This window comes from Citrus sinensis, chromosome 6, assembly GCF_022201045.2.
Source record: "Citrus sinensis cultivar Valencia sweet orange chromosome 6, DVS_A1.0, whole genome shotgun sequence".
In the NCBI taxonomy this organism is placed as follows: Eukaryota; Viridiplantae; Streptophyta; class Magnoliopsida; order Sapindales; family Rutaceae; genus Citrus; species Citrus sinensis.
In genome coordinates, this window is record NC_068561.1 from 18,858,413 (window position 1) to 18,871,954 (window position 13,542).

General features: G+C 32.2%; 1 protein-coding gene and 1 non-coding gene across 4 annotated transcripts; one reads left to right on the top strand and one right to left on the bottom strand.

The window, feature by feature from the left end:
• The first annotated feature begins 1,966 nt into the window (after positions 1–1,966).
• On the top strand, positions 1,967–9,511 carry LOC102627464 (zinc transporter 8-like). Of its 3 annotated transcripts, none has more exons than XM_006481314.4 (3): positions 1,967–2,682; positions 2,812–2,961; positions 3,328–3,860. In XM_006481314.4, the coding sequence occupies exons 1-3, from the start codon at positions 2,062–2,064 to the stop codon at positions 3,631–3,633; spliced, it is 1,077 nt and encodes a 358-aa protein (XP_006481377.1). In that variant the 5' UTR covers positions 1,967–2,061; the 3' UTR covers positions 3,634–3,860. The 3 variants fall into 3 exon arrangements, with proteins under 3 accessions (XP_006481377.1, XP_052299064.1, XP_006481378.1); XM_052443104.1 differs by lacking the exons at positions 2,812–2,961; positions 3,328–3,860 and adding exons at positions 8,554–8,703; positions 9,094–9,511 and having other exon boundaries at positions 1,975–2,682; XM_006481315.2 differs by lacking the exons at positions 1,967–2,682; positions 2,812–2,961; positions 3,328–3,860 and adding exons at positions 7,376–8,443; positions 8,554–8,703; positions 9,094–9,511.
• On the bottom strand, positions 5,397–5,468 carry TRNAP-UGG (transfer RNA proline (anticodon UGG)). The gene has a single exon. It is a non-coding gene; the product is annotated as a tRNA-Pro (tRNA).
• Positions 9,512–13,542: the final 4,031 nt, after the last annotated feature.

Consider the following 13,542-nt stretch of genomic DNA (forward strand, 5'->3'; position numbering starts at 1 on the left):
AGCTAAAAGAATTAAAAAAAATACATAGTGCCTATGAAATCTTTTTTTTTTTAAATTTTGTCCCAAATATATGTTTTACATTTTATTTAGTGATGTTATTATTTATTCATTAAGTTATTATTTTATTTTAAATTTATGTACAGAGTCAAATGTTATTTAATTATGTTTGAGAGTTTTATTTTAAAATAATTTATATATGTTTAATTAAAAATACTATTTTTCTCAATAAATTAATGGTAAATTAATAAAAAATATTTTTAAATAAAAATAAAATAAATTATTATTTAAATAACAAAGATAAAATGAGTTATTACTTTAAATCTTCGGGGTGAAAAAGGATTTTTTCCGCAATTCTTTTTTAAGTAAATTAATTAACCCTCGGTACTTCACAAGTTTGGGTCCACCACTACAAACAGTTGATGTGACCAAGCCCAATACAGGAAATTAAAGAATCAAACAATTTTTTCCAAGAAGACTTAGACATTTGGGGAAGAAAAATGTGACAACTCAACCAATTGATGATGCCCTTTAAAAATATTGGAAGCTGGGTGGGTGGGTTTCTGACACATTGAAATTGATTGTTCAAAATTTGAGTAAGCCTTTTCACACCTTTCAAAATTTCTCCTAAAATCTTCTCTTTTTTTTTTTAATTAAAATTATTTAAGCAATTAAAGATCAATTAATTCATTTCTTATTCTGAATAAAAAAAGTAAATTTGATAGAGTCCAGCTAGATAATCGTAAAATAAAAATTTAAGGCCAAAAACTTAGAATCAGGGTTAGGTTTTTTCATATTTCACGTTTAAAAGGAAAAAAAAATGATTAAATTACGATGTAAATGTTAACCACGATTTGATTAAATTCTATTTTAAAAGTTTACTGCTAGCTATGATTAATTATCTTCTTGTTTGTTTTATTACTTGAGCAAGAAAAAGAAAATGACACGTTTGTATGGTATAACACGACTCTTTTTCATTTTTATTATGTATTCAATATTTTTAAATCGCATTGAAAAAACATGTAAACGTTGAATTTTACATTTGTTTAGCCAACCAACACGATCGAAAATATAGCTAATAAAAGGAAAAAAAAGGGGGGGGGGGGGGGGGGTAAATCAAATGGGTAAATTAATAGTCCAACGTAATTTGTGACATTACAAGCTTGACTTAAACCAATTTTGAGCCTACACTTGTAGTGAGAATGCGTTGAAATTCCTCTCTTGTTAATTATGACGTCGACATAACGTTATCAAAACTTTGTATTTAATTATTGGGTAAAGTTACTAACACTTTTAAAATTTATTTTAAACACACATTTTTAATTAAATATTATTTTACTAAATTACCCCTTATATAATTTATCATGACGGACAATTTCTCCTGTACTTCACTGGTAAATATTTACTCTAACAAACACGGTGGGTATTAAAACAAGAATTAATAAATAAATAAATAAATAATTGGGTAGCTGTTATTCTTAAAAAAAAAAAATGAATTAACAATAATCGGAAATCCATTGTGCGGTAGAATTTGGAAGATGGACATTTGTACTTGGAATAATAAGTTTGTTCATGGGTGTATTAAATAAATGAGTGTTTAAAGTATTAATTAAAGTACAAATAATCTCACACTTAAATAATTTTAATTCTGTAACCAATTAATTATTTCGTGTAATAATTACGATAATTTTACAACCCGTATGCAGTAATTTAATTCTACAATGAAACTTGTGTTCTTGCCGAATCATGTCCTCATTCCTTTGAAATCATGTCGTCATTCCTTTGAAATCATCATCAAACGCAAAATTAAAACTTTCGCGTCTTTATCAAATATCTTCTCTTTAATTGGTTCTACTTTTTAATTTATTTTCTTATTCTCTGTGACTCTCGTTTTCACTCAAAGGACCACGATGATTTCACGAAATTCCATATCAAACTTTCACATACTCTCTATATATAACAAACAAACATTTTACTGTCAAATACTTCTTATAACGAAAAATTAAAAAAAAAAAAAAAAAAGAAAAATTCCAGAAACTAATTTGGGGGGTCAAATTCTTTAACATGATCACTTCTCGTAGTCTTTGCATCATTTTCTTTTGTATTCTTCTAGTACTACTACTTCCCAACATAGTATTAGTACGAGGAGAATGCACGTGCGATCCTGAAGACGAGGATCGAGACAAGACTCAAGCCTTAAAATATAAACTCGCCGCAATCGCTTCGATACTCGTGGCCGGAGCCATTGGAGTTTACCTTCCGGTCCTCGGAAAAACTATCCCGGCACTAAGTCCGGAGAGAAAGATTTTCTTCCTAATCAAGGCCTTTGCCGCCGGAGTTATATTATCAACTGGGTTCGTCCACGTGCTTCCCGACGCCTTCGAGAACTTAACGTCGCCCTGCCTCGATGAACACCCATGGGGGGATTTTCCGTTCACCGGATTTGCTGCCATGGTTGCTGCTATCGGGACTCTGATGATTGATGCTTTTGCAACTTCTTATGCGACTTCTTATTATCGCAAGTCTCACTTTGGTGAAGCGGAGGATAACGTATCAGATGAAGAGAAAGTTGGGGAGCATGCAGGTCACGTGCATGTTCATACTCATGCAACTCATGGCCATGCTCATGGATCTATTGAATATGCTGGTGAATCGGAGCTTCTACGACACCGTGTCATATCTCTGGTTATAATTTATTTATTTATTTTTTAAATTTTCATGCATATATAAAACGCTGGTGAATTTTTAATTATATTGGTAAATTAATTAATCTATTTTTTTTTAAGTTTCATTTTGGGTTATTTTTTTCGTTAGGTTTTGGAGTTGGGAATTCTTGTGCACTCGGTAATCATTGGAATTTCATTGGGTACTTCTGAGAGTCCAAAAACTATTAAGCCTTTGGTTGCAGCGTTGACTTTTCATCAATTCTTTGAAGGAATGGGTCTTGGTGGTTGCATTACGCAGGTAATTGATATTTTCTATTTATGATTCCATTTTTTTAATTATTATTTTTACTTTGTAAGTTTTAATTAAGATGCTTGATACATGGTGCTAACTAGCCATAAGAATCAATTATCAAAGCACTTTTATTTTGGAAAACTCTTTTTTTTTTTTTTTTTTGGTTAGAAAAAGGAAAAAACTTATTTGAAGTTTTAAAATTCTCTGTTTTTTTTTTTACGCTGTTGACTATATGTGTGTACACATATGTAATACTAAAGTCTTTTTGTGACAATATCCACCTATGTACGTACAATCAAGTGGACAATATGGCTCCAAATTTCATTAGTAATTGATGTTAACAATTTTGTTTTAACGTGTTCGTTTTTATAGGCAAAATTCAAGTCTCGAGGAGTCGCAATATTGGCCTTTTTCTTCTCTTTGACAACCCCAGCCGGGATAGCAATAGGCATTGGAATATCAAGTTTTTATGACGAAAATGACCCCACTGCTCTTATTGTTGAAGGGATATTCAATGCAGCAGCAGCTGGAATCCTAATATACATGTCCTTGGTGGATCTTCTTGCTGCAGATTTTATGAATCCGAAGATGCAAGACAATAAAAGGCTTCAATTTGGAGCACATGTTTCTCTTCTTTTAGGAGCTGGTTGCATGTCCTTGTTAGCCAAATGGGCTTAAAAATCATAGATATTTTTTCTGCAATTTTTGTTTATCCAATAGTTTAATTTGCGGCAGTTTTTGTACAGACATTTTGATGGATGTTTACTATCTGTAAAATAACTTAAATTGATTAGGGTTAAGTGTAGCGTTTTAAAATTTAAAGAGGGTAAGTGTCATAACTCATTTGATTTTGGGTGTGAATCTTTGTAACTTATATTTGAAGGGATCTGTAATTTTTCCTTGTACATATTTTATTTTATTTTTGACTAAAGATCATTACTCGACGGTGAGCTTTAAATAATAAATTCTACAAAGCCCCTGCCAAAAAGGGGGTAAAAAACAAAAGGAAAGAAAAGAAAAGCTATGAACTAATTTGAAAAGAAGATGATAAAGATCATGGTGATGATATTGACTCAATTGAGGAAGAAAACTCAAACTCGTAGTGTTTATCGATGGCCATTGATACATCAATATTACACATCAATGTATGTATATACATACGCACATCAATATTGCTATGTTTGCAAGTTTATAATAAAAAATAATTTTGGTATTCGACCCAATGTGTTCTTATAAGAAAATGACACATGTCAAATGATTACTTATATTTTCACTTTCACTTGGTGGTTTGTATGAACACTTTGTATATGCTGTTTTAATATCAAATATTTCATATTAGTTGGGTATAACCGTATAAATTTTATATTTTAACTATACATAATTATAGACTTGAGTGGAAAATATAGATTTAGTTGGTCTTTTAGTGAAAATAAGGGTATTACAAACATTGTCCTTCATATGGCAAGCTAGAACAATATATGAATGGGTCGACGAGGTTAAGTCAAGAGAAACCTAAAAACGCAAGCTGGTTGAAGCCAGCCACTTGCTACTTGCTACTGCCAAAAGAGAGGGAAAACGACATCGTAATCCACTAGGTACGGACTACTAATTAATTAGCTCAGTTGTCTCCTTTTACTTCCAAAAACGTCCAAACTCATCTTGTAAAACTTTCAATATTCTGAATTTTGATTCCTTAATTTTACTTAAGAATTTGGTCTTTATCTAAGTTTTAAATAAAGTGTTTTAATAAGTTATAAAAAATAAGGGTAAAAGCTCGTTTAATCCCTATATTTTGAAGTTAGTGCCCGTTTAGTCCCTATATTTTTAAAAATACCTCAAACCATCCCTACCATTAAATTATTGACACTTTTGCCATTATCTTTTGTTCCTTTTAACTTATTTTTATAATATTACCCTATTATAATAATTTTTTAGACATTATTAAAAAGAAAAAAAATAACCCTATTATAATAATTTTTTTAGACATTATTAAAAAGAAAAAAATAAATTACCAGTTTAACACCAAAAAATAAAATAAAATAAAAATATATATATTAATTTTTGTGGAACACACTCTTGAGTTAAAATATTAATTTTTCTAAAAAAATTGATAACGTAATTTTTTACGATATTAATTTTTTAGACATATGTGAGCTTCCACAAAAATTAATATATACCTTTTTGTTTTTATTTTATTTTTGAGTTTAATTTGATAATTTAATTTTTTATTAATATCCAAAAAAGAAACATTATTGTAAAAATGTAATATTGTAAAAGCAAGTTAAAAATAATAAAAAATAATGGCATAAGTGTCAATATTTAGTAGCAGGGATGTTTTGAGGTGTTTTTAAAAATACAGGGACTAAATGAACACTAACCTCATAATATAGGGACTAAACAAGCTTTTACCCAAAAAATAATTATCATTTCTCATAATTTCAGGGGCATTCCGAGAATCGAACTCGGGACCTCTCGCACCCAAAGCGAGAATCATACCACTAGACCAAATGCCCAGCGACAAAGTGAAACTTCCTTACAAAATATTAATCTTATTTCTAAATTGAAGTCATTACACACGCCTTCATACTTCTTCGTTTCCATTAATAAGAATTTGACTGAGAGAATGGTGGCAATTTGATTCCATGCAAACAGTCTGATGGATGATCACGACAAAGGTGAAATTGTTTCTGAGTAAAACTTGGAACAAAACTTGACACGTACATGAACACAGAGAGTCAAATTAACAAGCTAGCCAACATCCAAAATGGCCTACAAATTCATAACAAAACGACATGGGGATTTGCCACTTGCCAGATTCCAATCTCTAGACAATGCACACATCTTTTGGTTGAAACTCGAGCTCTGTTAAAATATCTTTTTGTTAAATATCTCAAGCTCTGCCAAGGGAGTTGACGTTCAATCGTTATCTAATTCCTATATACGTTTCACGTCTCAGGAGCTGAACTAAAGGATTCAAGTATAAGAATAGTATGTAATTATTAAGATCGTTAACACGTACAAACATTGCCGATACTACGATCATCAAATCTGATTTCATACTTAACAAATTAATTATTTATTTAACAAATTAATTAGTACCCTAATTAATAACTTGATCAGTGCGGATATGATTTATGAAACCACGGGGCAACAAATTGACTACAAGGTAATAACATTAAATGTTGGACTAGTAGCCTGTTACCATTCATTCATTTTTTATTTTTTTTAACATTCATATATAATATTTAATATGATATTAATACAACATGATCCCATGTTACAAGTTAATTTCAGCATCATTGTTATAGTTTTCATGTTCGACCTTACAAGCAAACTCCTGAGTCTATTCATATGAGGTGCAAGTGCAAGTATGCAACTGGCAGAGCTTGAAAAACTTTTTGAGGTTCATGGTCCTATGATAAAGTTATCAAAAGTAATTGACATTATGCTCTTTATTTAATTCTTCTATAAACTTATGTCAAATAATAGAACCTTAGGAGGGACCCAATTGGCCAAATCCCATCACAGTCTCACAACTGGTCCTGAAGCTTTCTTTTACATGAACTGCTTAGAAGCATTTCAGAATTTTCCTTACCTTTTCTCCTGAATGATTTAAGGAATAATTGAAATTAAAATTGAATAATTTTCGTTGCCTTTTTATCCCAAAATGGTATATTTTCTTGAATCCAAAACCAGTTTGAATATTGATATTTGATGCAGCCCCTTGTAACTACAAAATAAGATTTTAGGGTAAAAAACTTTTAATTAGTTAGGCTAGGGTTTTATTTTTGACATATATTTTATTGTTTAAAAGGGAAAACAAAGAATTAAATATAACGTCATGTTACCCACGATTTGATACAAGGATGATGATCCTCTTCTGATTTGAGCACACCTGATCTTTTACAGATCTTGTGTCATTTGTATTTTAATGTTAGTGTATAATTATAATTTAACTACTTTTTCTTTTTAATTTATTAACCACCAATCATGTTAATAAAATTTACTCATAAAAAGATCAGATCATGAGAAAATCTCAATCCTTGATACAACTCTCCTTTTTTTTTTTTAATATACTTCACACTTTGTATAAAAAAATGACCCTTTTTCATTTTATTATTTTAAAATTGCATTGACTAAACTGTAAATATTGAATTTTAGATTTGGTTAGCCAACCAAGAAGATCGAAAATCCAGCTAATACTGTTATCCGGCTGGCTTGTCAAAGAAAAAAAAATTAAATGAGTCAATTATTATTTCAACATAATATCGACATTGCAAGCTTGACTTCACCAATTTTAGCCTACAGTTGTAGTGAGAATGCTTTGAAATTCCTTTCTGGCTGCTCAGTATGTCGACATATTATCAACACTTTGCTATTTTTCAATCCCTGAGATTCCCATCCAAATTTTCAACTAGCCAGTCCCTAATTGCAGGCCACTTTTTAATTCTGTGGTCAAATTAATTATTTCGTCTAATAATTACCATAATTTTACAAAACAAGAAACAACCCATGTACAGAAGTTTGATTCTACTCGTAACTTGATTCTTACGGAATCGTGTCCTCATTATTTCTTCAAAGCTACTTTTGAGATGATCATCGAACGCTAAAGCGAATTAAACCTTAATTGGTACTTAGCGTTTTAATCCAATCTCTTCTGTTTGTTCTATTAATTTCTTTTATTTTGTTTTCTTATTCTCTTTCAGTTTCACTCGATGGGGTCGGTGCATGGGTCACAATGATTTTATGATGCTCTAGAGATCAACAATCACGCGCTTTCACATAAACTCTACGCTATAAACAATTTCCTCTCAAATATTTTCATCATACAAAAATAAAAATCGTGATATTGTTTTCAGATTTCAGATTCTTTATCATGATCACTTCTCATCGTCTTTTCATCACTTTCTTTTGCATTCTTCTAATACTACTTCCCAACGTAGTACGAGGAGAATGCACGTGCGATCCTGAAGACGAGGATCGAGACAAGACTCAAGCCTTAAAATATAAACTCGCCGCAATCGCTTCGATACTCGTGGCCGGAGCCATCGGAGTTTTACTTCCCGTCCTCGGAAAAACTATCCGGGCACTAAGTCCGGAGAGAAATATTTTCTTCCTAATCAAGGCCTTTGCCGCCGGAGTTATATTATCGACGGGGTTCATCCACGTGCTTCCCGACGCCTTCGAGAACTTAACGTCGCCCTGCCTCGATGAACATCCATGGGGGGATTTTCCGTTCACCGGATTCGCTGCCATGGTTGCTGCTATCGGGACTCTGATGATTGATGCTTTTGCAACTTCTTATGCGACTTCTTATTATCGCAAGTCTCACTTTGGTGAAGCGGAGAATAACGCACCAGATGAAGAGAAAGTTGGGGAGCATGCAGGTCACGTGCATGTTCATACCCATGCAACTGATGGGCATGCTCATGGATTTCTTGAATATTCCGGTGAATCGGAGCTTCTACGACACCGTGTCATATCTCTGGTACAACTTATTTATTTATTTTAAATTTTCACGCATATCTAAAGGCGATGGTGATTTTTTTTTTTTTGTTTTTATTTTTGAAGTTTCATTATGGTTATTTTTTCCATTAGGTTTTGGAGTTGGGAATTCTTGTGCACTCGGTAATAATTGGAATTTCATTGGGAGCTTCTGAGAGTCCAAAAACCATTAAGCCTTTGGTTGCAGCGTTGACTTTTCATCAATTCTTTGAAGGAATGGGTCTTGGTGGTTGCATTACGCAGGTAATTAGGATTTTCTATTTATGATAATATTAGGTTTGGCCAATTTGACAGTTTTCCATTTTTCTCATTAATATTGTTTTTACTTTGTAAGTTTTAGTTAAAATGCTTCATACATGTACATGGTGCTAACTAGCCATAAGAATTAATTATCAAAGCACTTTTTTATTTCGGAAAACTCTTTTTTTTTTGGGTTAGAAAAAGGAAAAAAACTTATTTGAAGTCTTAAAATTCTCTGTTTTTTTTTTTTTTTACGCTGTTGACTGTATGTGATACTAAAGTCTTTTTGTGACAATATCCACCTATGTACGTACAATCAAGTGGACAATATGGCTCCAAATTTCATTAGTAATTGATGTTAACAATTTTGTTTTAACGTGTTCGTTTTTATAGGCAAGATTCAAGTCTCGAGGAGTTGCAATATTGGCCTTGTTCTTCTCTTTGACGACCCCAGTTGGGATAGCAATAGGCATTGGAATATCAAGTGTTTATGACGAAAATAGCCCCACTGCTCTTATTGTTGAAGGAATATTCAATGCAGCAGCAGCCGGAATCCTAATATACATGTCCTTGGTGGATCTTCTTGCTGCAGATTTTATGAATCCAAAGATGCAAACCAATAAAAGGCTTCAGTTTGGAGCAAATGTTTCTCTTCTTTTAGGCGCTGGTTGCATGTCTTTGTTAGCCAAATGGGCTTAAAAATTCATTGAGAATTTTGTCTACAATTTTTCTTCATCCAATAGTTTAATTAATTTGCGGCAGTTTTTGTACGGACACTTTTTTTTTTAAAAAAAATTTTACCATTTAATTATTCGCCACAAAAGTTTATAATTTTAAATAAATTGACTAATTGCCCCTCTTTTTGACACTTTTTCATGGAATGCAAAAGTCCTGTACCCCGAGTGAGGGGAAAACAATAAAAAAATAAATAAAAAAAAGACACTCAAGACACATGAAATTCTAATTTGGGCAAATATTATTCCAAAATGATAGCCCAATCGCTTAGCCTCTTTTTGTTTTGGCACCCTACCAACTCTTTTTAAACCCTTTCACTTATTTGCTCCTCTTCCGTTTATTACAATAATAACCTTATTTTAAAATTTCTTCATCAAACATGGAAACCAGTTATCCAATCGTCCTCTTCGAACCCCGTAATCCTATATATATTCTTTCTGATTCTTCTTATTCTCTCACTCCTGTTTCCATTTTTTTTCGCCTTCTCTCATCTTTAGATTCTTTTAATCTATTTTCATTGCTTCCGAAAATAAAAGAAATAAAAATTTTTAATCAAACGTATAAATTAATGAAATTGTTAATTTGTTGTACTGCAAATACCAATTAAAACTCGGCAATTCTCACTAACGAAAATTTACTGGGGCAATGAAAATAGAAAAAAAAAAAAAGTATTACTTTAAAACTCCAAACAAAAAATGTAACAATTTATTTAATATCTATTTGTTAAGCACCCATTCTGATTTTCTAATAGTTTTTGTAACGGGTCTTCGAGATATTATTATTATTTGGAAACTTGATTCTTTCTCTCTCTTCCCTTCCCCGGGGAATAGCTAGGGTTTTTAGTCGCTATTTTGGAATTCCAATAAGTTGGGTAAATTCTCTGATAACAGAAGAAAATATGTATTAATATGGGGGTCACATGTTTGTCCTTTGATGTAATTTTGCTGGAGACTACAATTGTAAAATACTCAAAAGGTGTTATAAGAGTATAATGAAAGGAAGCCATTAGTCCAACTTCTAACCAAAATTGGATGTACTATGTTTGTTTGGTTTAGCCTAAATGCCTAATGGGTTTTGTTTTAAAAAAAAAAAAAATACTCCAACGCTTTCAAGTTTTATCATTCATCCACACTAAATTTATAATTTATATTATTCGTCCATCAAATCATTAGCTTCCATTAGAAAGTGATGAGGTTATAAGAGTAATTTAGATATTTAACATGCTAAATAAAAAAAAATAGAGAAATTAACAGTTATCCACCTTAAGTTTAATTAGTCAGTTATAAAAAATATCACAAAAGTTTAAATTCGTTTAATTTTCCACCCTAAATTTGTAATTTGTATCGATCATCCACCAAAACATTAACGGTTGTTTACAATTAATGACGTCACAAGGGTGATTTGGACATTTAATATACTAAATATAAAATTAAAATAATATTTTAAAATAAAATTAATTTACATAGCCAATATTCCATTATATACACTTAAAACTCTATTTTTTTTCCTTAATAGAAAAAAATCTGGTTTGACTTCTCAATTTGTCTTCACAAATTTGCATAATCAAATTAAATCCACAAATTATCCTAAGTCCTAATTCATGAAGACCCAATCAACCCATCGTTAAATTTGATTTCATAATTTTAAAAAGCTAAATTTTATTGTATTATTAATAGTGTAAAGTAAAAATATCCTTGAATTCAAGAGTAAAATGGTTATTTTATTTAAATTCCCTTAAACATTTGAAATCATTATCTAAGCCTTTTATTTAAACTCTCTACTCACGCTAATTAAAGATCTAAACTACCTAATGCTTTATTCAATAATGAGACAACAAATAAGTATTAGAATTTAGTGAGAGTTAAGTTTTTGTTGAGAATTGAATTAAGGTTATAATTATTTAAATTTAAATTTTTTATTTATCTTATTTAATAATTATTGATTCAGTACTAAGTAAAAACTCAGCTCACAGCAACCCTTATCGACAACAAACAATATCCATCTTCCAAATTCCAGTACAAACTCTCACATATACTCTCCATAAAAGAAACAATTTACTCTCAAATATCTTCGTACCAAAAATCATAAAACGGCTTCAGGCTGCAAATTCTTTCCATGATCACTTGATTCAATTCTCGTGGTCATCACTAAACTCTGATGGCTCAGGCTACGAGGATCACACGTGCATTCTCCTATTACTTCGTGATCCTCGTATCGGAGCCATCGGATTTTTCTTCCGATCCTCGGAAAACCATCTCGGTATTAAGTCCGGAGAAAAAAAAAGTTTCTTGCCTTTGCCGCCGTCGTTATATTATCAACCGGGTCCATCCCCGTGCTTCCCAACTCCTTTGATAGCTTGACATCGCAGTGCCTCGATGAAATCCCGTTCACCGGATTGATTGCCGGTTGTTGCTATCCGGACTCTGATGACTGATGCTTTTGCAACTTCCTAAGCTACTTCTTATAATCGTCGTGATAAAACTGAGAATCACAATTGAGCAGATGAAGAGAAAGTTGAAAGTTGGAAGCATGCAAACTCATGGCTCCGTTGAATGTTCCGGTGAATCGGAGCTTCTATGAAGCCATGTCATATCTCTGGTTATAATTTATTATATTTGTCATAAGATAATTTACTATATTTTCTTTTATTTCGTGCGTACGTGAATATTTTTATGATAAATTAATTAACTTTTTTTAAAAAAAATAATTGGAATTGCAGTGGGTGCTTAAGCCTTCATCAATTCTTTGAAGGAGTGGTGCCGGTTGCACGTCTCTATCTTTGTGTTTGTTAGCCAAATGCGCAAGTTTATAATTTTTTTTAATCGAAGTGTTACTATTTAATTATTGGCTACGAGAGTTTATAATTTTAAGTACATTGCTGTTTGAGTTCTGTCGTCAGTGGATTGCTTTATGAGTTCCGTCGTTGGTGAGAAATTACTCCTCTTTTGAATCCAAATTTAATGGATACTTACCAAAAAAAAAAGAGAAAACGAAGACACTCAGACACTTGAATTGTAGCAGAATTAGTAAGAGATGTAGCAGAATTAGTAAGAGAATTTACTAATTCTGCTACAATTCAGCATACATAGCATTGATTATTTGTGCATATTCTCTCACTTTGCCTCAACGGTGATTTAAAAGATGATCAAGATCATGATGATGACGTTGAAGAAGAAGTTGACTAGAATGATGGCCTTCAGTATTCTCTCTTCAATGCTTCCTGCACATCCTAACTAGAATTGAGTGCCACGTTAAAGTATTTGGTAGAACTGAACAGTTGTGATTTGACACCCAAACTAATATCATATAGAGTGCTACTAAACATCGGGAACCTGAGAGAATGCTGAGAGAAACGGCAGCTTGTGCTACCGTTTCGTTCTCTCACCTCCCCCCCCCCCACGTGAGTAACATATATCTATCCCCTATGTGATTTTTAAATCATTTTCCTTTTTTCACTTCCTTCTTCGTTTTCAACAGATCTGTTCCAGCACTCCTTCTTCCTTCTTCGCTTTCAACAGATCCGTTCCAGCACTCCTTCACTCCCTCTCAACTCCTTTTCCTTTCTATTTTCAACTCCTTCTCCAGCACTCCCACATGAACTCCAACTCCCACAATTATTTTGGTAATTGTATTGTTGATAATTATTTTAATAATTAATTTATGATACAGTCAAATTGTCTTAATAGCATCTAGTCTTTCTTTAGCCGAGCCTCAAAACCTCCTTAAGGTAGCTTGACTAGATGGTAACATTGGTAAGACATGTGAGTTCCAAGAAGTCTATCACATATTGAGAAGAATGGCTGAGAATAGTTGTACTTCAAGCCCTTAAGTTGATGGTGGACATCGTGATAAGCGGTGTTATTCTGGAAGAACAAGTGGAAGATATTGCCAGGCAACCAAAGCTCAGAGTGATCATCAACAGTTTTAATCACAGCAAAGCAAAAAAATATCACGGTTGTTCGTGCAGTCATTCCCGAGACAAGAAAAGAGAGGGCTCCACCCAAAGTGTCGAGCAAAAGTCCCTCAAGTGGGTGATTGTAAAGGGCGCCGATTGCATAAGGAACAACCAGCCTATGGTGCTGAGAGTGGATATGACGATACAAGAAG